This window comes from Oncorhynchus masou, chromosome 22 (assembly GCF_036934945.1).
Source record: "Oncorhynchus masou masou isolate Uvic2021 chromosome 22, UVic_Omas_1.1, whole genome shotgun sequence".
NCBI lineage: Eukaryota > Metazoa > Chordata > Actinopteri > Salmoniformes > Salmonidae > Oncorhynchus > Oncorhynchus masou.
In genome coordinates, this window is record NC_088233.1 from 48,687,486 (window position 1) to 48,710,158 (window position 22,673).

At 41.9% G+C, this 22,673-nt stretch overlaps 1 protein-coding gene across 1 annotated transcript; it reads left to right on the forward strand.

Moving 5' to 3' along the window:
• Positions 1 to 836: 836 nt before the first annotated feature.
• Positions 837 to 19,073, forward strand: LOC135509625 (alpha-ketoglutarate-dependent dioxygenase alkB homolog 3-like). The gene is given in 11 exon segments (XM_064930421.1): positions 837 to 921; positions 1,328 to 1,439; positions 1,703 to 1,806; positions 1,977 to 2,011; positions 2,135 to 2,182; positions 2,461 to 2,564; positions 10,329 to 10,417; positions 10,834 to 10,987; positions 10,990 to 11,042; positions 14,070 to 14,168; positions 18,216 to 19,073. Coding segments are annotated over 10 exon segments (879 nt in total). The 5' UTR covers positions 837 to 921; positions 1,328 to 1,363; the 3' UTR covers positions 18,333 to 19,073.
• Positions 19,074 to 22,673: the final 3,600 nt, after the last annotated feature.

The following is a 22,673-nucleotide window of genomic DNA, read 5'->3' on the forward strand; positions in this document are numbered from 1 at the left end:
TGTTTTTTCCCACTTGCCGAGCTATTGAATTTGATTAGGTCTTTGTACCCGCATCGCTTTCTGGTTACTCAGAGTAAACCTCTGGGTATTCAGGTACCTGAGAGCCAATCACATGAACTCAGTACCGGTACCCCGTGTATATAGCCAGGTTATAGTTACTCATTGTGTATTTATTCCTTGTGTTATTATTTTTCTATTTTTATACTATTTCAATTTTTTGGTTAATCTGAATTATTGGGAAGGGCCCGTAAGTAAGCATTTCACTGTTAGTCTACACCTGTTGTTTACGAAGCATGTCACAAATACAATTTGATTTGATTTGAAGTCAATAGGCTCAGTGAAACCTGAGATATGAGTGTAGACAGATTTGAGAGACATCTGCTCAAGTGCTTGACTTGGGTAGGAGCTCAATGGAGCTGAGTACCGGCACCTAAAACGTTCTACTGCTTGAGCTCCTGATCCTCTTATAGAATATTATCTCAAAAGTATAATGGAGCTCCTTTACCTAAATATTAACAGTACGGACACCCAAATTGAATACCAGTACATATTTTAGTTCAAGTCAGGCTTTCAAGTGGGACATTTCATTATCTGATGGACATATGAACCAACCTACTGAGCAACAGCCTCGCAATGTCACATTCAGATGGGGAAAAGGTTGATGACACAAGACATGGGGTTAAATTTGCACTAATATATACATGTGATATTTATGATATAACATTTGCAGCTTGAAATAGATAATACTACTTATTTTGGGACTACATTGTACAATTGTTGGACCATTTAGGATTGCATAACTAAATAGGAACCCTTAAATTTTGTTGAAGTTTCAAGGGGATTTTCTTTCGAGTAACACAGGATAGAGCTATCAAATTTGATATGTCGATAGCTGGCTTTTAAATTGTTTTAATCCTGTTGGTAAGTAACAACAAGCAAGAAGGTGATATTTAATACCAAAATATGTTGGAGACCATAGTCCATGTACTGATCTAGTGATATATTTCACTCAATCTGTAAATTAGCACTAAGTAACGTTACCAAGCTATGGACTCCAAATGGGTTGCCACAATGCTAGCCACCGTGCTATTAGCTTAGCTTGCTATATTGTAACGTTAGCTTGGTGGCTGATAAAATCATGTCATTTATGCTATGTCTTTTTATTATAAATTGTGTTATTGGAACAGAATTCTACATGTCTTTTGAAATGCATTTAAGCACAACCAGCTTGCTGGCTTCAGAGAACATGCAGTTTGATGTTGTTACACAAAGTTGGCCTCTGGATGGCAGTATATGCGAACTAAATGTGACTGCTTGTTTCAACCAGTTTCAGACCTCCAGTCGTGGTCCCCATCTCGATGTGATGTCGGATAAACGTCAGCGTGCAAGGGTACAGGGCTCTTGGGCCAAACCACTGCCCAAACAACCACGTCCAACAGGTTCTCTCTCTGCCATGCAGACTAAATTAGACCAGGGCCCATATTCACAAAGCGATTCGGAATAGGCTGGTCTAGGATCAGTTTTTACCTTTCAGATGTTAATGATTAAGAAAGATTATATGGGTGGTGGGGCGGCTCTCCTACTCTGAGACACTTTGTGAAAACAAGTCCAACTCTCCTACTGTCATTTTTGAGAATTACATCCATGGCAATATACATGTTTTTAAATGGTCATATGGAGGCATATACATTTTCTTTGGCAGGAGCAATTCCCAATTCCAGCACTGTTGTGATACCAAGTGCCAATCCACCACCTGCTGGTTGGGGAGTGGGACAGCGGATGTTTGAGTATCAACAGCCTGCTAAGGTAAAAAAAAGGAGTATTGGACTTTGTGTTAATTGTATTAATAAATAGATATTTTCAGAGAGAATAAGTTTTTGATTTGAGGTGTCGCCATTGACGAGAGATTAAATTGGCCTTGGGCTGACAAGGATCAACTAATACATTTCCCTTCTTTCTTTCTTTCCCTTGCTCAGCCAGTCAGAGATGTCCCTACGGAGAAGGTGATGGAGTGAGTAACTTGATCAAACAGTCATCTTCTCTACTCTACGTCATTAAAACAATCCCAAATGAAAAATGGTTATGCCTAGTGGAAATATAACAACAATTCTTTACACATGCTCCTGTTCCTCAGAATGGGGGGTGATTATGAGATCAGCCATGGTCCATCAGGAGTGTCAAGGTGAGTTCTAATCTAATGCATAAGGAGGTCCAATAGACATTGGGTCAACCATATAAATGACAACAGGGGAACACCGTAGCAAAACGCTTCACAATGGAAAATCAAAATGTGCTTTTTAAATTTTTGGTTCAGACAATACCTCTCCATTTCGAACTGTTTCCTTCCATTTGTGTCTACTAAACACAACCCAGAATCTCAGTCAGCTACTGCCTTCCACCCACTTAACCCGTATGCTTCCCCATTCAACAATTCTCTACCCCCCCCCCCCCCCTCCGCAGACTGAGGCTGATCCATGAGTTCCTACCACCAGAGGAGGCTGACTGGGCCTTCAGTAAGCTGCTAGCAGAGCTGCCTTGGTCTCAAAAGACTAACTACAGACTAGGTAGGTCGACAATCATGTCCCCAAGGATAGACCACAGACCAATACTGTACACTCAGCCTTTAAATGTGAGCAAACTGCATTTTTTATTTTTATGGGTGCCATGTTGGCATTGGAAGTTTCTCCCAATTAGAATGTTATTGTCATGGAACGTTTGGTATCAATGTAAGATCGACCATCCCTGTACTGCTGATCCAGGATTCAATCTCGACAACACATCCTATTCTCAAGCTAACGTGTGCTATTCATTGCCCTACCAAAACCATAGTTATCTACATAGCAGCCTTTACCCACCGTTCCTTCCCATTTTCACCACATGACGGAAGGACTGGATCAGGACAAGTCTTCTCCAACCATAGGTCACAGAAGGAAAAGAGACAAGGAAGGACCATTTAAGTGGAATTGGAACCCAGCCCTGAATGAAGTTGCATCAGATTCCCTATTGGTCTCTCTGTTGGATTGAATCCAGCCACGTTCCATCATTGAGCAAGACACAGTAGCAGACGACGACAACAACGAGAAGGAGGCGCATGACTCAAAACCATTAAGCCCAACAAGCATATGTAGGAAGAACATGACCCAGCCACTGCCCCTCACATTGTGTCAACACGAGGCAATTGTGACATCTAGGTTCAAGAGGAAATAGAGGGGGTGCTGCTGTTACATACACACACACACACACACTATATGCACACAAATACTACACACACACCCACTCCTCTTTATAGACTTTCTGCACATTGACTCACTTTTTCCTACTCAAGCAAGACTCTAAATAGGCTCTACATGACTAAGGGTGTGTTCCAAATAGCGCCCTATTCCCTAAAGAGTGCAATACTTTTGACCAGAGCCTTAGTGGCGTGTATTCATGGATGCCAATAATCCAAAGGCTGGCAGATGGCGATATTGATCTGGTATTGAGGGTTTTGTCTTACCGTCCAAACACATTGTATGCAGCTGGCAATACATTTGTATCCTAAAACATTCTCCACTCAGGCTGCCAAGGTGTCGATTTCCTCCTTAACTAGAGTTAATGGCGAGAAGAATTAGGAAAATATGCATACTTTTCTTTATGAAAACCAATTTTCCGCCGCCTTGCTAGTGGCTAATGCTACAATGCTACATCCCGATGTTGCGCCCTGTGTACAGCCAGGGGTAAACAACAGACTGCTGCAACTTGATTGGCTGAATGTGATAAGCAACATCCGGTACTAGCACTCCAAGGCATTTTGGTGGAAATTGCCATGGAATTTTACGTGATGGTGGAAAATTGTGTTTCATAAAGAAAGTTATGCAGATTTTCCCTGTTTGTTATAACTGCCTTCTCACCATTAAATCAAGTTAAGGAGGAAATGTTTAAGGTACGAATTGGTCCAAGGGGATACGAGTGTATTGCTGGCTGCATACAATGTTTTTGGATGGTAAGATGGAAATGACTCTTGCCATCTGCAAGCCTTTTTGCTAGGATGCCAAGGGAAGCCAGGCTTTCCCCAAAATTTGACCAAGAAATAATGTTTAAAATGATTTATTAAGTTGCTCTGTGTTTCATAATTGTCCTTCAATTCGCAAGTGGCTGAATGTATCTCACCGGAGAACTTCAGTGAGTGAAATGGCGCCCTTCTGTTTCAGTATGTGTAGTCCATCTATCTGATGCTGTCTGGTCAAAAAGAGTATGACATTGTTGCTGCCCATAGCTTTAAATTCAATAGCAATGGAAGCCAGTGAGCATTTGGCCTCCCTTGATAAAAACAAAATATAAAAGAAAAGCCAATCGGCGTTGAGTTGAACTGAGTGAGCTCAAAACTGAGAGCACCAAAAGAAAGTATCAAGGGAAGCCAGTTTGGGTTTGGCTTCACACCAATCACATCAAAAGTAAAATGTCATTGACAGAAACAACGTGAAGTGTTGCATCTCATTGTGTCGTCCTCCGGTGGCTAGCTAGCTAAAATCTGCCCCTACCCTGAGAGGATGGAAGTTCAATATGTCGCGAGATGTACATTGTTGGCTCACATTAACTAGCTGGCTCATCGTCAAAGCCTTTTAGCTAAGTAGCGTAGTCTAGGTCAACAAAAACAAAACTCGTGTAGGCTACTCTATACAGAGTCATTCAATTGTTGACCATGCTGTTTTTTCTAGGTCATGTAACCAGCCACATTAATTAGTTACATTTGTTTTTTGTATCAATTGTTATTTGCTTTGATTGGTGATGTTGAAATGGTGAGGAAAGACTTCACCTCCTGGATAGATGTTTCTAAATCAATAGTTGTTTAGTAGTCTGTTGGAAACATTCAATTGGTTTTCATGTGATGAATAGATGTTACTCTCAGGTTTTGTGATGAAACAAGCGTGTGATTGAATTTATTCTGCCTACTGTGACTGTCTTCTAGTTGTCTCGCCCTTATGTAACAATGTTGCTTCCGTCCCGCTCCTCGCCCCAGCCTGGGCTTGAACCAGGGACCATTTGCTCACATCCTCAACTGCCTCCCGCGAAGCATCGTTTACCTATCGCTCCACAAAAGCTGCGGTCCTTGCAGAGCAAGGGAAACGACTACTTCAAGGACTCAGAGCGAGTAACGTCACCAATTAAAACACTACTTGGGCGCACTGCTAACTAGTTAGCCACTTTACACCGGTTACACTTATACTGAACAAAAATCTAAACGCAACATGTTAAGTGTTGGTGCCATGTTTCATGAACTGAAATAAAAAAGTTCCAAAAGCTTATTTCTCAAAAATGTTGTGCACAAATTTGTTTATCCCTGTTAGTGAGCATTTCTCCTTTGCCAAGATAATCCAACCACCTGACAGTTGTGGCATATCAAGAAGCTGATTGAACGGCATGATCCTTACACCGGCGCACCTTGTGCTGGGGACAATAAAAGGCCACTCTAAAATGTGCAATTTTGACACAACACAATGCCACAGATGTCTCAAGTTTTGAGGGAGCATGCCCCCTGCCCAGTCATGTGAAATCCATAGATTAGGGCTTAATTAATTAATTAAAATGTATTGACTTTTTCTTGTATGAATTGTAACTCAGTAAAATCATTGAAATTGTTGCGGCATGCATGAGAGCATCAGCTGTTCCGGATGACTGTGTGATCACACTTTACCTGGCTGACGTGAGTAAGACTAATACACAAGGCTGCGGGGCCAGACGGATTACCAGGAAGTGTGCTCCAGGCATGTGCTGACCAACTGGCAGGTGTCTTCATTGATATTTTCAACATGTCCCTGATTGAGTCTGTAATACCAACAGGCTTCAAGCAGACCACCATTGTCCCTGTGCCCAAGAACACAAAGGCAACCTGCCTAAATGACTACAGACCCGTAGCACTCACATCCGTAGCCATGAAATGCTTTGAAAGGCTGGTAATGGCTCACATCAACACCATTATCCCAGAAAACCTAGACCCACTCCAATTTGCATACCGCCCAAACAGATCCACAGATGATGCAATCTCTATTACACTCCGCACTGCCTTTTCCCACCTGGTCAAAAGGAACACCGATGTGAGAATGCTGTTCATTGACTACAGCTCAGCGTTCAACACCATAGTACCCTCAAAGCTCATCACCAAGCTAAGGATCCTGGGACGAAACACCTCCCTCTGCAACTGGATCCTGGACTTCTTGACAGGCCACCCCCAGGTGGTGAGGGTAGGTAGCAACACATCTGCCATGCTGATCCTCAACACTGGAACTCCCCAGGGGGGCGTGCTCAGTCCACTCCTGTACTCCCTGTTCACCCACGACTGCATGGCCAGGCACAACTCCAACACCATCATTAAGTTTGCTGACGACACAACAGTGGTAGGCCTGATCACCGACGACGATGAGACAGCCTATAGGGAGGAGGTCAGAGACCTGGCTGGGTGGTGCCAGAATAACACCCTATCCCTCAATGTAACCAAGACTAAGGAGATTATTGTGGACAACAGGAAAAAGAGCACCGAGCACGTCCACATTCTCATCGACGGGGCTGTAGTGGAGCAGGTTGAGAGCTTGGTATCCACATCAACAACAAACTAGATTGGTCCAAACACACCAAGACAGTCGTGAAGAGGGCACGACAAAGCATATTCCCCCTTAGGAAACTAAAAAGATTTGGCATGGGTCCTGACCGGTTGAGATCCTCAAAAGGTTCTACAGCTGCAACATTGAGAGCGTCCTGACCGGTTGAATCACTGCCTGGTACGGCAATTGCTCGGCCTCCGACCGCAAGGCACTTCAGAGGGTAGTGTGTACTGCCCAGTACATCACTGGGGCAAAGCTGCCTGCCATCCAGGACCTCTACACCAGGCGGTGTCAGGGGAAGGCCCTAAAAATTGTCAAAGACTCCAGCCAACCCAGTCATAGACTGTTCTCTCTACTACCGCATGGCAAGCGGTACCGGAGTGCCAAGTCTAGGACAAAAAGGCTTCTCAACAGTTTTTACCCCCAAGCCATAAGACTCCTGAACAGGTAACCAAATGGTTACCCGGACTATTTGCATTGTGTGTCAACCCCTCTTTTACGCTGCTGCTACTCTCTGTAAATCCTATATGCATAGTCACTTTAACTATACTATGGGGCGGCAGTGTAGCCTAGTTGTTACAGCATTGGACTAGTAACCGAAAGGTTGCAAGTTCAAATCCCCGAGCTGACAAGGTACAAAATCTGTCGTTCTGCCCCTGAACAGGCAGTTAACCCACTGTTCCTAGGCCGTCATTGAAAATAAGAATTTGTTCTTAACTGACTTGCCTAGTAAAATAAAGGTAAAAAAAATAAATAAAAAATACATTCATGTACATACTAACTAAATTGGCCTGACCAACCAGTGCTCCCACACATTGGCTAACCGTGCTATCTGCATTGTCCCACCACCCGCCAACCCCTCTTTTTACGCTTCTGCTACTCTCTGTTCATCATATATGCATAGTCACTTCAACGATACCTACATGTACATACTACCTCAATAAGCCTGACTAACAGGTATATAGCCTTGCTATTTTTTTTTCAAATGTCTTTTTACTGTTATTTTATTTCTTTACTTACTTACCTACACACAACTTTTTTTTCCTCTGCACTATTGGTTAGAGCCTGTAAGTAAGCATTTCACTGTAAGATCCCCACCTGTTGTATTTGGCGCATGTGACAAACTTTGATTTGAAGTTGGATTCATATTTTTGTTCAGGAAATATCACGGTGGTGTATAAACTAACGGGTAATAGAGCAAACAACACAATTATCACAAACATACCGGTTGTAATATGGCTTTTTTCCTGGCTTGGCTTCCCGAATGAATTTACCCACGCACTGCTACTGGAACCATATGGGCCCTGGTCAAAAGTAGTGCACTGTGAACGGAATAGGGTGCCATTTGGGTTGCAGCCCATGACCGACTAGAGTTTTGTTTATCCTTGTCCTGATATCATCTTTTTTTATGGGTACAGTGAAAGGTTTTGTTTTTAGCAATAATAAATGAAGTCATGTCTAAATATTTGCTTTGGGCCTAATGTATGAACTGTGAAGTCTCAACTCGAGGACCAGTGGGACAACGTTTTGGCTTTGTGACTGTTTTCTTTTATGAAATGCCCAAATGGAGCTCTTTGAGAAATGTATTAGTGCTTGCTTCCATAGAAAACAGCGATGGAGCAAGGTTTTATAAAGATGACCTGAGAACTGCAGGTTTACCACATTTGGGGTGGCTATTTCATGGTACAGAATAGTTTATGAAAATGTCTCCCTTGGAGTAAAACAAAGCAGTGGAAGGCACTTAGAACAATGACCACATTACTTAGCCCGCACACTGCCAAATATGGATGCAAATTATGTTTTTGGTCATTTCTCAAGAAACACACACACAGTATCAGTCACAAGTTTGGACACCTACTCATTCAAGATTTCTTTATTTTTTACTATTTTCTACATTGTAGAATAATAGTGAAGACATCAAAATGATGAAACAACATATGGAATAATGTGGTAACCAAAAAAGTGTTAAACAAATCAAAATATATTTTATATTTGATATTCTTCGAAGTAGCCACCCTTTGCCTTGATGACAGCTTTGCACACTCTTGGCATTCTCTCAACCAGCTTCATGAGGAATGCTTTTCCAACAGTCTTGAAGGAGTTCCCACATATGCTGAGCACCTTTTGGCTGCTTTTCCTTCACTCTGTGGTCCAACTCATCCCAAACCATCTCAATTGGATTGAGGTCGGGTGATTGTGGAGGCCACGTCATCTGATGCAGCACTCCATCACTCTCCTTGGTCAAATAGCCCTTACACAGCCGAGAAGTGTGTTTTTGGGTCATTGTCCTGTTGAAAAACAATGATGGTTCCACTAAGCGCAAACCAGATGTAATGGCCTCTCACTGCAGAATGCTGTGGTAGCCATGATGGTTAAGTGTGGCTTGAATTCTAAATAAATCACTGACAGTGTCACCAGCAAACCACCCCAAAACCATCACACCACCTCCTCCATGCTTCACTTTGGGAACCACACATGCAGAGATCATCCGTTCACCTACTCTGCATCTCACAAAGACATGGCGGTTGGAACCAAAAATCTCAAAGTTGGACTCATCAGACATAAGGAGAGATTTCCACCTGTCTAATATCTTTGCTTGTGTTTTTTGGCCCAAGCAAGTCTCTTCTTATTATTGGTGTCCTTTAGTAGTGGTTTCTTTGCAGCAATTCGACCTTGAAGGCCTGATTCACGCATTCTCCTCTGAACAGTTGATTTTGAAATGTGTCTGTTACTTGAACTATGTGAAGCATTTATTTGGGCTGTAATCTAAGATGCAGTTAACTCTGCTGCAGATGATATGTTCATTAGAGGTAACTCTGGGTCTTCCTTTCCTGTGGTGGTCTTCATGAGAGAGAGTTTCATCATAGCGCTTGATGTTTTTTGCGACTGCGCTTGAAGAAACGTTCAAATTTTCCACATTGACTGACCTTAATGTCTTAAACTAATGATGGACTGTCGTTTCTCTTTGCTTATTTGAGCTGTTCTTGCCATAATATAGACCTGGTCATTTACCAAATAGGTCTTCTGTCTTCTTGTCACAGCACAACTGATTGGCTTAAATGCATTAAGGAAGGAAATTCCACAAATTAAGTTAAGGCACACCTATTAATTGAGATGCATTCCAGGTGACTACCTCATGAAGCTGGTTGAGAGAATGCCAAGAGTGTGCAAAGCTATCATCAAGGCAAAGGGTGGCTACTTTGAAGAATCTCATATAAAATATATTTTGCTTTGTTAAACACTTTTGGTTACTACATGATTTCCATGTGTGCTATTTTTTTGTTTTGATGTCTTTACTAGTATTCTACAATGTAGAAAATAGTAAAAACTTTTGACTGGTGCTGTATATATTTAAGTATACATCACCATTTACAATGACATTACTGGGACCTGAAATACAGTTTAGTTGTTTACTGCCAAATGTGTTAAACTTTATATCACTACACTATTTATTCTTGTCCCTGACAGAGCTCCAACTAGTCATGATTTCTCATTTTTGTCAAATTGCCTTGACGCAAATTCAGTACCAGTTTAGAGATGATTCACTTGGCCCTGACCGCCCAGCTCTATTGAGTCAACAAATTTCTGTGTGTGTGCAATGTACATGCACTACAGTAAGTGGTTTTGTGTGTGTGCGTGCGTGCGTGCCTGCACATCAGTATGTACAGAAAATGTGCTTCCATCACTAGGGTCTATTCAAGAACACAGGTTATTAATGCAGTGTAACTGTATTGTCACTGTGTTGTATAGGTGAGGCCTACGAGGAGCCCAGGTTAACCTGCTGGTATGGAGAACTCCCTTACACGTACGCCCACTCTACTCTGGAGGCCAACGCACAGGTATGGAATATCCGCACCTCCTGCTGCATGACGAAAAAGTGGAGCTGAGTTGAACGAGCGTTGTGCCTGCTTGTAAAAGAGATTTGACCATTTCCTCATGTATTTCCCCTTCACCTCAACCACTTTTGCTCTTTACCATTTCTCTCGGACTCTTGCGTTCGCTCTACCTCACTCTTCTTGTTCCTCCTTTTTACTCTCCTCTGCCAATGTGTACACAACTGCTCACACAACAGCAGCTTATCTATATACTTATTCCCTATCCCCTACTACCTCCCTAAGAAATGCTAAGCATATAAATAATCAGTGAACATGGTGAAACACTGTTGATAAAAGGGCACTATTAACATCTAACATGAGCCGCGGTGCATAACCTTGTTCTCCCTCTTTGCCCTTCTCTCCCTCTCTCTCTCTCTCAGTGGCACCCGCTGCTGGTCACCCTGTGCTGCGCCGTAGAGAAGGCGAGTGGCCACCGTTTCAACTCGCTGATGTGTAACCTGTATAGGAACTGCAAAGACAGCATCGGCTGGCACAGTGACGACGAGGCCGCGCTGGGCACCCGGCCCACCATCGCCTCCTCAGCCTGGGAGACATGAGGGTGTTCAGCCTCCGCAAGCAGCCTGCACCGGTAAGACTGGGATCATGGGGGAGAGGGAGACGGAGGGATGAGAGACAGGCAGGGGGGATATAAGGTCCACCATCGCCTCACTCAGCCTGGCGGACATGAGGGTGGAGGGAAGGGAGAGACAGGGGATATAAGGCCCACCATCGCCTCCCTCAGCCTGGTGGACATGAGGGTGGAGGGATGGGAGAGACCGGGGATATAAGGCCCACCATCGCCTCCCTCAGCCTGGTGGACATGAGGGTGGGGGGATGGGAGAGACCGGGGATATAAGGCCCACCATCGCCTCCCTCAGCCTGGTGGACATGAGGGTGGAGGGAGATGGTGGGATGGGAGAGACAGGGGATATAAGGCCCACCATCGCCTCCCTCAGCCTGGGGGACATGAGGGTGGAGGGAGATGGAGGAATGGGAGAGACAGGGGATATAAAGCCCACCATCGCCTCCCTCAGCCTGGTGGACATGAGTGTTCAGCCTCCACAAGCAGTTAACGCCTGTTAGACTGGAGGAGAGACAGAGGGATGGGTTACAATCAGGGATGAGGTTTCACTCTGTTTGGAGTAACCCCAAAATACCTCATATGTTGATTTTTACCAGTAGGCCTATGTTCCTATGGGTCTTCCCAAGTACCCCCTATGGAAATGGAAAGTACTCACAGGGGTTCACGTATGAGCGGTGATTCTTCTAATATTTCCATCCTTGGGCAGGCTGCCCAAGTCTTTTTTTTCGGGTTGCCTTAGTCCAAACAGTGTCAAAAAAAGAAAACATTTGTATTTTTTTTTGGGGGGGGGATGGAAAAATACTTTCAGTGTAAACGACTAAAACGAGATAGAAAGTATGTATAAAAGATAATGGACCTATATTTTTTTTAAAGTAATATAATCTTTGATAACTAACAATTACCAAAATAGAATTAGACAGTCACGGAGAACAAGAAATTCCCTAAACTATTTAGCAGTATTCATTTTATGTTTGAGCAAAATAACATGATATTAGCCATGACAAATGCATAGCTTTAAATGTAAGATGTGTAGTATTGCAGGAAATGAGCTTTAAACTGCAAAAATCTTTTCTGCTTCATGGATAACTGTGTAGAATTGCAGGAAATTGCCATAAAAATGCACAAATGTTATTACCCAAATTAAAAAAATACTAGTTTACTGTATAATACTACAGTTTTAGTGTAAAATGATCAGTGGTGTAAAGCTCTTAAGTAAATAGACTTTACAGTACTGCTTAAGTCATTTTTTAGGGTATCTGTACGTTACTATTTATATTTGACTACTTTTACTTCACTAAATTCTGAAATGATGTATGTTTTACTCCATACATTTTCCCTGACACCCAAAAGTACTTGTTACATTTTGAATGCTTAGCAAGACAGGAAAATAGTCTAATTCACACACTTATCAAGCGAATATCCCTGGTTATCCCGAGTGGTACATGCTGACCATACGCGAGCTTTGCAAAATACATTTACACATACATGTTATTCAATCATTGCACTCCCACTGCTCGTGCACCTCAGCAAGCATTTGCGTGGCCAGGCGCTAAAAAATAAATTGGTTCCGTTTGTGATGCTCAACGCACTGCAAGTCTAGCCTCTCATCTCCTCATTGTTTTTTAGGAGCATATACCCACGTGGGTGATTGAAAGATGAACTTAGGTCTACACTCCGGTCGGTTATAGTAATGCTGTAAATTTGGTTGACAACTGCCATATAAAGTCCAAAGAATGAGAAAGAAGCCTGAAGGAAGGAGGAGAGATGACGAGAAACGAATTCGGTTTCCCGTTTTATCTGTGGATTAATTGTCGGAGTAGAGGACCTTGTTAATTTCTGGTCAAATAACAACCCAATGTTTATATACCAGGACAAATTAGCTAGCAACAGCAAGCTAGCTAGCTAAATTGCCATAAATGTTTAATGCTTTTTGACCTGTCCCCAAATTAGTATAATTGGTTCAAAGTTTTTGATATTTCAACCTGTGTTCTGATAGCTTCTGGTGTGGGTGAACAAAATCAACGTGCGCGCAATGGTGCACGAGGGTGCACGTCTGGTTTGGTCAGCATGTTATTGTGGCACTAACTGTCCTTAAATTTACATTTAAAAAAATTAAATGGTGCCGTCTTGTTTGCTTAATATAGGTAATTTGAAATATTTATACTTTTACTTTTGATACTTAAGTATATTTTAGCAATTACATTTACTTTTTGTACTTAAGTATATTGAAAACCAAATACTTTTAGATTTACTCAAGTAGTATTTTACTGGGTGACTTACTTGAGTACATTTTCTGTTAAGTTATCTTTATTTTTAATCAAGTATGATGTACTTGAGTAATGTCCGCAAATCACAACACTTTTTTAAACTATAGTAAATACTACAGTGTTTAATTTGCATATAAGGTACCCTGCCCATTCCCCTTCTGCATATCCCAATTTGTGCCACCCATAATTGAGAAACCTACAATATAGACCATATATTGTGTTCCCTACAGGTTATATTAAAGAACACACGCTCAGACCCCAGTCCTACCTACAAGTTATGAAACATTTGCTCTTTTACTCTTTCTCCAGGTTTCCTCAAGGAGAAAGCCTGCACTTCAATGTCAAAGATAATAAAACAAAAACACTATATTAAATACTACATTATACTACAATCCACCACAATCCATGAAAACACTACATGAATTACTTTAGTATATAATACAGTTTTCTTTTACTACAGTATTTACAATATAGTTAACTGTAAATACTACAGAACACTAACAGTATTAACTGTAGTATTTTTTGCGGACTTAAGTCTTTAGTCCCCAAAGACACTGCAGTTAATACTGTTAGTATTTACTGAAATATACTGTAGTATTTTTTTTCATGTGGGTACATCAGTCTTTATACTCAGCTACTTTCTAACTAGGTGGTAACACTCATCCATTGTAATGTAGATGAACTGTGCTAGTTGTGTAAGTATACAGAGGTGATATGTGGTGATAGTTTGTACCCTAGACTCAGTATTTGTGTGTGTGTGTGTCAGGAGGAGGATGGGGATTACACTTATGTGGAGAGGCTGCGGATCCCTCTAACTCACGGCACTCTCCTGATGATGGAAGGAGCCACTCAGGATGACTGGCAGGTAAGCCCGGCTAATCAAATACATGGACACACCCTAACTACACCATTTACAGGTAACTGCCAAAATAAAGGAAACTAACATAGTGTCTTAATAGGGCGTTGGGCCACCACGAACTGACAGTGTCTGGTACTCTATTGGAGGGATGTGACACCATTCTACCACAAGGAATCCGGTCATTTGGTGTTTTGTTGATGGTGGTGGAATACGCTGTCTCAGGCGCTGCTCCAGGATCTCCCATAAGTGTTAAATTGGGTTGAGATCTGGTGACTGAGCCGCCATGGCATATGGTTAACATTGTTTTCATGCTCATCAAACCATTGTGTCCACTCATGCCCGGTGGATGGGAGCATTGTCATCTTATGTGGGGACAACCATGGTAGCCAAAATTAATGGCCTGCCCATCATTTTTATACATGACCCTAAGCATGATGGGATGTAAATTGCTTAAATAACTCCGGAACCACACCTGTGTGAAAGCAATTGCTTTCAATATACTTTTGTATCCCTCATTTACTCAAGTGTTTCCATTACTTTTTACTTGTGTGTCCCACACAGGATGACTTGCAGGTAAGCCAGGCCAATCAAACACAGGGACACGCCCCAACAACACCAGGTCGTGTTCATTAGGCCACACAATGGAAAACATTTAAAAACAGAAAACAAAAGTAATTTTTTTTATTGTGTGTATATATATATATATATATATGTATGTATGTATGTATGTATGTATGTATGTATGTATGTATGTGTGTGTGTGTGTGTGTGTGTGTGTGTATATATATTATATATATATATATATTGTATATATATATTCAATATGTGTATATATATGTATATATTCAATATGTGTGTATATATATATATATATATATATATTATTCAATGTGTATATATATATATGTATATGTATGTATATATATATGTATATATATGTATATTCAATATGTGTATATATGTATATATGTATATATGTATATATATATATGTATTTGTGAATAAGAAATATCCCTAATAAATATAAATATTTCTTATTCACAATTTACATTTCACAAATACATATTGACACTTGAGTTAGCTAGCTTTAAAGCTCATGTTCATTCATAGATTATGGTCCCCCAAGAACAAATGACCGAACATGTACAGTACCAGTCAGAATTTTGGACACACTTACTCATTAAAGGGTTTTTCTTTATTTTTACTTTTTTCTACGTTGTAGAATAATAGTGACGATATCAAAACTATGTGTGAAGTATTAACCAAAAAAAGTGTTAAACAAATCAAAGTATATTTTACATTTGATATTCTTCAAAGTAGCCACCCTTTGCCTTGATGACAGCTTTGCACACTCTTGGCATTCTCTCAACCAGCTTAAGCTGCAATGCTTTTCCAAAGGTCTTGAAGGAGTTCCCACATATGCTGAGCACTTGTAGGCTGCTGATTCTTCACTCTGCAGTCCAGCTCATCCCAAACCATCCCAATTGGATTGAGGTCGGGTGATTGTGGAGGCCACGTCATCTGATGTAGCACTCCATCACTCTCCTTGGTCAAATAGCTCTTAGACAGCCTGGAGGTGAGATGGGTCATTGTCCTGTTGAAAAACGCAAACCAGATGGGATGGCGTATCACTGCAGAATGCTGTGGTAGCCATGCTGGTTAAGTGTGCCTTAAATTCTAAATAAATTACTGACAGTTTCACCAGCAAAGCACAATCACACCTCCTCCTACATGCTTCACAGTGGGAACCACACATGCGGAGATCATCGGTTCACCTACTCTGAGTTTGGCGGTTGGAACCAAAAATCTCCAATTTGGACTCATCAGACTAAAGGACAGATTTCCACCGGTATAATGTCCATTGCTCGTATTTCTTGGCCCAAGCAAGTCTCTTCTTAACTCTGGGTCTTCCCTTCCTGTGGCGGTCCTCATGAGAGCCAGTTTCATCATAGAGCTTGATGGTTTTTGCGACTGCACTTGAAGAAACTTTCAAAGTTCTGAACATTTTCCGTATTGACTGACCTTCATGTCTTAAAGTAATGATGGACTGTCATTTCTCTTTGCTTATTTGAGCTGTTCTTGCCATGATATGGCCTTGGTCTTTTACCAAATAGGGCTATCTTCTGTATACCACCCTTACCTTGTCACAACACAACTGATTGGCTTAAGAAGGAGAAAAAAAAACTTAAGGCACACTTGTTAATTGAAATGCATGCCAGGTGACTACCTCATGAAGCTGGCTGAGAGAATTCCAAGAGACTGCAAAGCTGTCACCAAAGCCAAAGGGTGGCTACTTTGAAGAATCTCAAATATAACATACATTGATTTGATTCCATATGTGTTATTTCATAGTTCATACAATGTAGAAAATCATCGAAATAAAGAGAAACCCTTGAATGAGAAGGTGTCCAAACTTTTGACTGGTAGTGTAGCTTGCCTGTCCCTGGCGCAGAAAGGTTGAGAAACCCTGATCTAAGCCAATAGAAGTGTTTTGGTATTCAAAATCATACTCTTTATCGACCTTGCCAGGAACAACAACAACAACCCAGTTAGCCGACTGCTAGTGCTCGCAACTGTGCGTGTTGCGATCTGATCACATGGTATGTCATAGCAGGCTTTAGTCCTAGTGGGTTATGAGTCATCAGACAACAGCAAAGACTTTTTTTCTAAAGTAAAGAACATTGTGTCTGTCTCGCTCTGTCTTTCCGAGCTTTTCTATCAGACAAGGATTTCTTAAGAGAGAGAGAGCGCGTGAAAGAGAGAGGGTGTGTTGGTGTCTAGACTACCTCCATACACTTCCAGTTACCTGAAACGATAGAACAGTGGCTGCAGTTTTATAACCCTAGCCCCCATAACAAACTGCACTTATTTAGGACTGTTACGGTTATGCAGTTTCCCTATTATACACAAAGAATGCTGTGTGACGGAAAGTAAAGTCAGAGAGCTCCCAGACAGATTGACAGCCAGACCGTGGGATTTGATAGGGAGCGTGATGGGGAAGGAAAAATTACGTCAGATTTAATGGAAGCAATTTATTTGCTCTCGGGGTCCAACGTGTGTGTGTGTGTGTGAGAGAGCGAGAGTGCGCACACTTGGCTGTGGTCATCTGCGGATGTCATAGGTGTATGTGTGGATGACTGTGTGTGTCTTCGGGTCGGATCACAGCGCCGGACCGTCTGTCTTCGTCACTAGGACGGTAGGAGCCATTTATCCTGTCAAGACAGTGGAGTCTTCCAATCCTGCTGGACCCCGTGTTCTCCCGCTCCACAGTCAGTTCCCGTAGTTTCCTGGCCCCGACACCGGACCCTAGAGAAGCTCCACTTGAAAGACCCACTCCTTCATTTAAAGAGAGCGAGCGAAAACGTGTTCAGACGCACAACAAAAAGGTCCGCCGCGTTTTATGGCAACATCTGACAGGAGTCCCGTACCAGAGATTTCAGGAAAGTACACATTGGATTGCCGTAGTTAGTCTGGCCCCCCCACCTTGCCCCCCACTTACTCAAGCTGCTTTTCACACAAAACCACCCAGCGCTTAGTTAATTCGCCATCTGTTTGAAACAGACACTAAATATTTAGACTGGGACGTAGATCCTTGTTGTGTAACCGCTGCGATAACTCTTTCCCCCTCCGTCTAAATCCGGACTGAGCGGTTGTCTTCGCCAAGACTCGTTCCCTGGCGACAGTTTTTAGATTAACAACGAACAGTGTATCTGATTTTGGTTGGAGTTGGAGGTGAGAAGTGGGACTATGTCTGCCAAGTCACTAGTGAGACATTTTGTGTGTGTGTGAGGGAGAGAGAATGAAATAGTCTCCTGTCTCTGATACAAGGCCAAGGAGCAGTAGGACAAAGGACTGATGTTACTGTCTGTCTGTGTTGTACACAGTGTGTGCATGTGTTTTGTCTCTGGACTTAACTGCGCCATGGGAAGGCTCCTTAAAGTGACGGTGGTTTAAAACAGGAAAAACCGACATAGTGGAGGCACTTGACTAACGCTGTTCAGTGACGTCTCTCTAATACACAGCACTGTTATATGCTTTTGTTGTCCTCAACAGCATTCAGTGGCCAAAGAGTACCACGACCGAGGGCCTCGTATCAACCTGACCTTCCGCACCATGTACCCAGAGCATGAGGGACGGAGACCAAGAGCCAGACTACCACCCCAACACTAAACACACTGTCCTTCACAAACACCTTCACACTTCACACTCTGGGTGGGACTGCTATAAAGAGTAGAAATGGGAGATTGTGTGGAGGAGGAGGAGGAAATGACCTCGGCCCTTGATGGACATCGTTAAATACACTTTATGGGATAGTGAGGAAGACGAGTGTTGACATCAGGAGAAAATACAAGCTTAAAACCACCTGACAAGATTTGTAAGTAGTTGTCAACGTTTACAGTTATGCTCACTGAATATGTGGAGAGCAATGTTATTGTTTCATTGCATCATACGGTAGATTTTGCCTTAAATATGTATCCCATAACGGATTAGTTTGACACCTATAGTTTCTGTGGACTGGAATCACGGGGGTCTAGTTCTCTGAAGGCCTTATGAAGTTAAAAATATATGTTTGAATTATTTGTCCACATTTATTTATTTGAGAAGACTAATCAGGAAAAGGAAAAGATGGAGGAGTTTTGGCTTTCTACCTGGTTGCCTTTTATTTCATATTTCTTTGGCGTCACGTTTTGCTTTTGTTGTAATTGTAAATAGAATACCTAATTAAAGTCATAATGTAATACCCCTTGGTTTGTAGCCTTTTGAGAGAACATCCCAGCTATATAAAATGTGAAAGAACAACTACAGTGGCCAAGTTGACCAAATTATAGCCCCGTTTTATTTTGTAACACTAAAGGATGAAGTTGTTGTTTTGAATGTTTGGTAAATTAAAAACAGAGCGAGAGAATCATACATTTTTTCTTTTTTTATTGGTCACACACATTTAGCAGATGTTATTGTGGCTGTAGTGAAATGTTTAGCTTGCAGACATTTGAAGAGCTCTCTCTCACTGTCATTATCACTGTGTATAAGGAGGAGAAACCCGTTGGTAGTGGTTCTGCCTTCTGTTTGCAACCTTTTCATTCCATTCCATTTCATTTTAAATGCCTTCATTTCATTTTCAGGTATTTTCAAGGCCATTTTATAATGCATTACCAAGGCACATACCCAACAGTGTGTTCTGGAGTAAGCTCGTACCGCGATAATATCTTATTCAACGGCCGAGTGGTTACATGGTTATAGCAATCACACCCATCACCTCACCCTCGGTATGTAGAAGTCCCATTTGAGTGCTTGTGAAGTTTTATGTAGAGATAAATTAGCCTCAGTCCTCCTCACACACGTCACAGCTTGGACCTGATACTGAGAGAGTCATGGCCCCACACTAAGGTGATACAGGTAGCTGCCCAAATAAAGGAAACACTCCACACACACAAAGCGTCTTAATAGGGTGTTGGGCCACCACGAGCCGTGAGAACAGCTTCAATGTGCCTTGGCATAGATTCTACAAGTGTCTGGAACTCTATTGGAGGGATGCGATGCCTTTCTTCCCCAAGAAGTTCCATCAATTCGTGTTTTAGTGGAAAACGCTATCTCAGGTGCTGCTCCAGAATCCCCCATAAGTGTTCAATTGGGTTGAAATCTGGTGACCGAGACACACACCCTTTAAACCCCCTATGCTCCTCTTGAGACCCCCGTTTCAAAGTCACTGAGATCTCTTCTACCAATGGTAGCCAAAATAATGGGCAATTGGGCATTTTTATACATGACCCTAAGCATGATGAGATGTTAATTGCTTAATTAGCTCACAAACCACACATTTGTTTTGGCAGTTACCTGTATATTCAGTACCATGGGGAAAGTTTCCCCTTCATGACCGTGGACCATGGAGGGCTCCCCTCTCCCCTCGTAACTACAGTAGCCTATTTCATTACCCCCAACCTAAGCAGAATGTCTCCTCTTGGTTTGGTTATCCATGTGGTTCATTTGTGTTGACGTTCAAATGTACGTAAGGTAATACTCATTTCGACCACGCACCTGAATGTTGGAGAGAGAAACGTATGTTATTAAATGGACGTAAGTTTGAATTTATTTAACGAAAGCGGTTAAATCTCAGTAATACATGTATTTTTTGCAACACACTGAAAGGGGCATTCGGTCCATATTTTTTTTTTTTATACAGTCCCACGTTCAAGATATCAGTGTCCTCTTCCTCAAAAAGCAAGCAAGAGCAAACAGTCTGTGGTTTGAAGTGAACAGGCCTGCTGTTAGGATATCGTTGAGTCTTGTACAGTGTGTGAAATTTTACGGTTGACTGATGAGAATTTTGGTTTTGAATGGACCTCTCCATGCAGATGCACTACTATATGTTTATATATAGACACTACCTCAATCTCTGGCTACTAGGTTACATCAACATGTCAAAGCAAGTAATCCAGTCATACCACAGCAGCTCAGGTCATTAGAATATGTATTTATTAATAGGTGTTAGTAAGATATCTATTGCCGGCATCATTGCAAACAGAAGCTCTCCTTGTGACAGTTGTGAGTTTTTGTGACCAGGGCCATGTTCATGTGGGCCCAATGTTTTAACGGGTTTTGCAATAGAAAATGTAAATGAGTTCAGGTCTCAACAACCCCGTTTCAGTCAGTTCTCTTCTGTTGGATGTCTAATGAATACACCCCAGGTTCATGTTCATTAGGGCAACTGTTTTGCAATAGAAAATGAAAACCAGCTTATCTTCATTTCACCCTGTTTTCTTTTGTTTTGTGCATCCTGAACAAGACCCTGTGCTCTGGTTGGAGTGGTGCATCTCAATAATCTAAGCTGGCATCCTATCTTTGTCTTCTCTCCTCCTCCGCCACTGATAGAAAAGATCTGGACAAGTGAAATCCTGTAATGTCCTGCAGGCACTAGCATCCATCACATTGCTTCAAAAAATATGTTGCTTATGCTTTGAAAGAGAGGAGAAAAAGAAACACCATGATATGAGGGTGATAAACTTCAAGGTGTTGACACTGGTGAACCACATTGGCAGTGACTTATCCGAAGCTTCACTTTCTTAGTCTCTACTGTTGCGGCAACAGTGTAGAGACTAAGACTTTTCAGTTTAAACTAGTTTCAGTTCTAGTATAAACTGCCCGGCCTGGGCCCTCGCCCGTGAGTTATTCTCCCATAGTGATTTGTTGACGCATTTAATGAAGGTAATAATGTGTTCCCAAACACTTAATGGGCAGTGGCACCCCAATCACTACCCAGTGCCCCCTCCCCTTTATTCCTCTGGGACTGACCTGGAGGTGAGAGGAGGAGGAGGAGGAGAGGTAGTACTCTGTTTGCTCTCCTGTCAGACAGACACCCAGTACATTTGGAGAGTCACACTGTGGGTTCAGTGTGCTCCACCTTGGCACCTTCACTTTGCAATGAACATCCCTTGAAGAATAATTGTGCTGTGTGAAGCACGTACATGCGTGGGTGGCTAGCACGGGGATGTTGTGTAACAGGTTAAAGCCCCTTGGCTGAGCAGGGGTGTGTGTGTGTGTGTGTGTGTGTGTGTGTGTGTAGCTAACCCTGGCCAGCCCACACGGTGGTGGGACTATTTGTTCCTAGAGAGAGGTTGAAGGTGGAACTCTTGTGTACAAATGGATAGGGATAGTGTTTGTGGGTAAAGCGCTTGTATACCGCTCTTGTTTGAGAATACAATTTCTAACAAAGATATCTACATACATTTCCGGATGTTGTCTATCCCTAGAAATAATCCAAATTCGTCCGAATTTAAAACATAGCGTAACCCCCAAAAAGTTGAGCTGCCTTGGTGGTAAGATTTTCCACGTCTACAAATGTATATTCTGAATGAAACATTACCGTCACGTTTGAAAAATGCATGATCTTGAGTTCTTATGCATGACAAACTGCTCAAATACTATGCATATTACTGACAAAAATGTAATCATAATTTGTTTGGGGTATGTTGAGCCAAATGGAACCTTGGCACAATTTATCCCAAAGCAACCATTTTGACTATATCAGCCCACACAGCTACAAGGATGCACGTTCATGCTAGGTTTTTAAGACCTCATATTGAAGCTGCTAGAGACCCCATCTGATGAATGTTTTTAGACTTTCAATCTACTTTGGTTTAGATACAAGCGTCACGAAATCTATAGCACAATAAATATATTTGAAAATACATTCAATTGCGGTTTATTGCGTCACAGCCGACATGACCTCTTCCTACACATTTGGTCACATGATTCATTTTGTGTATGGTTTCCGAGAAACAAGGTGGCTAAACTAACCCTTTGGCATGACTTACCCCCACTCTCCCCTATACAAGGGCTTTAAAGTTCCTAGACAGGAAATGTAATATCTCTAAAACGTTCCATTCCTGTTTCCATTTCCATTATACTCTACTGACACGCTAAAATAAATTGGTATATAGGCTTACAGCAAATTGGAATAGGCTTTACAGCTAATTGTATTGCACCCTCTTACAGTAAATGTAAAAAATATAT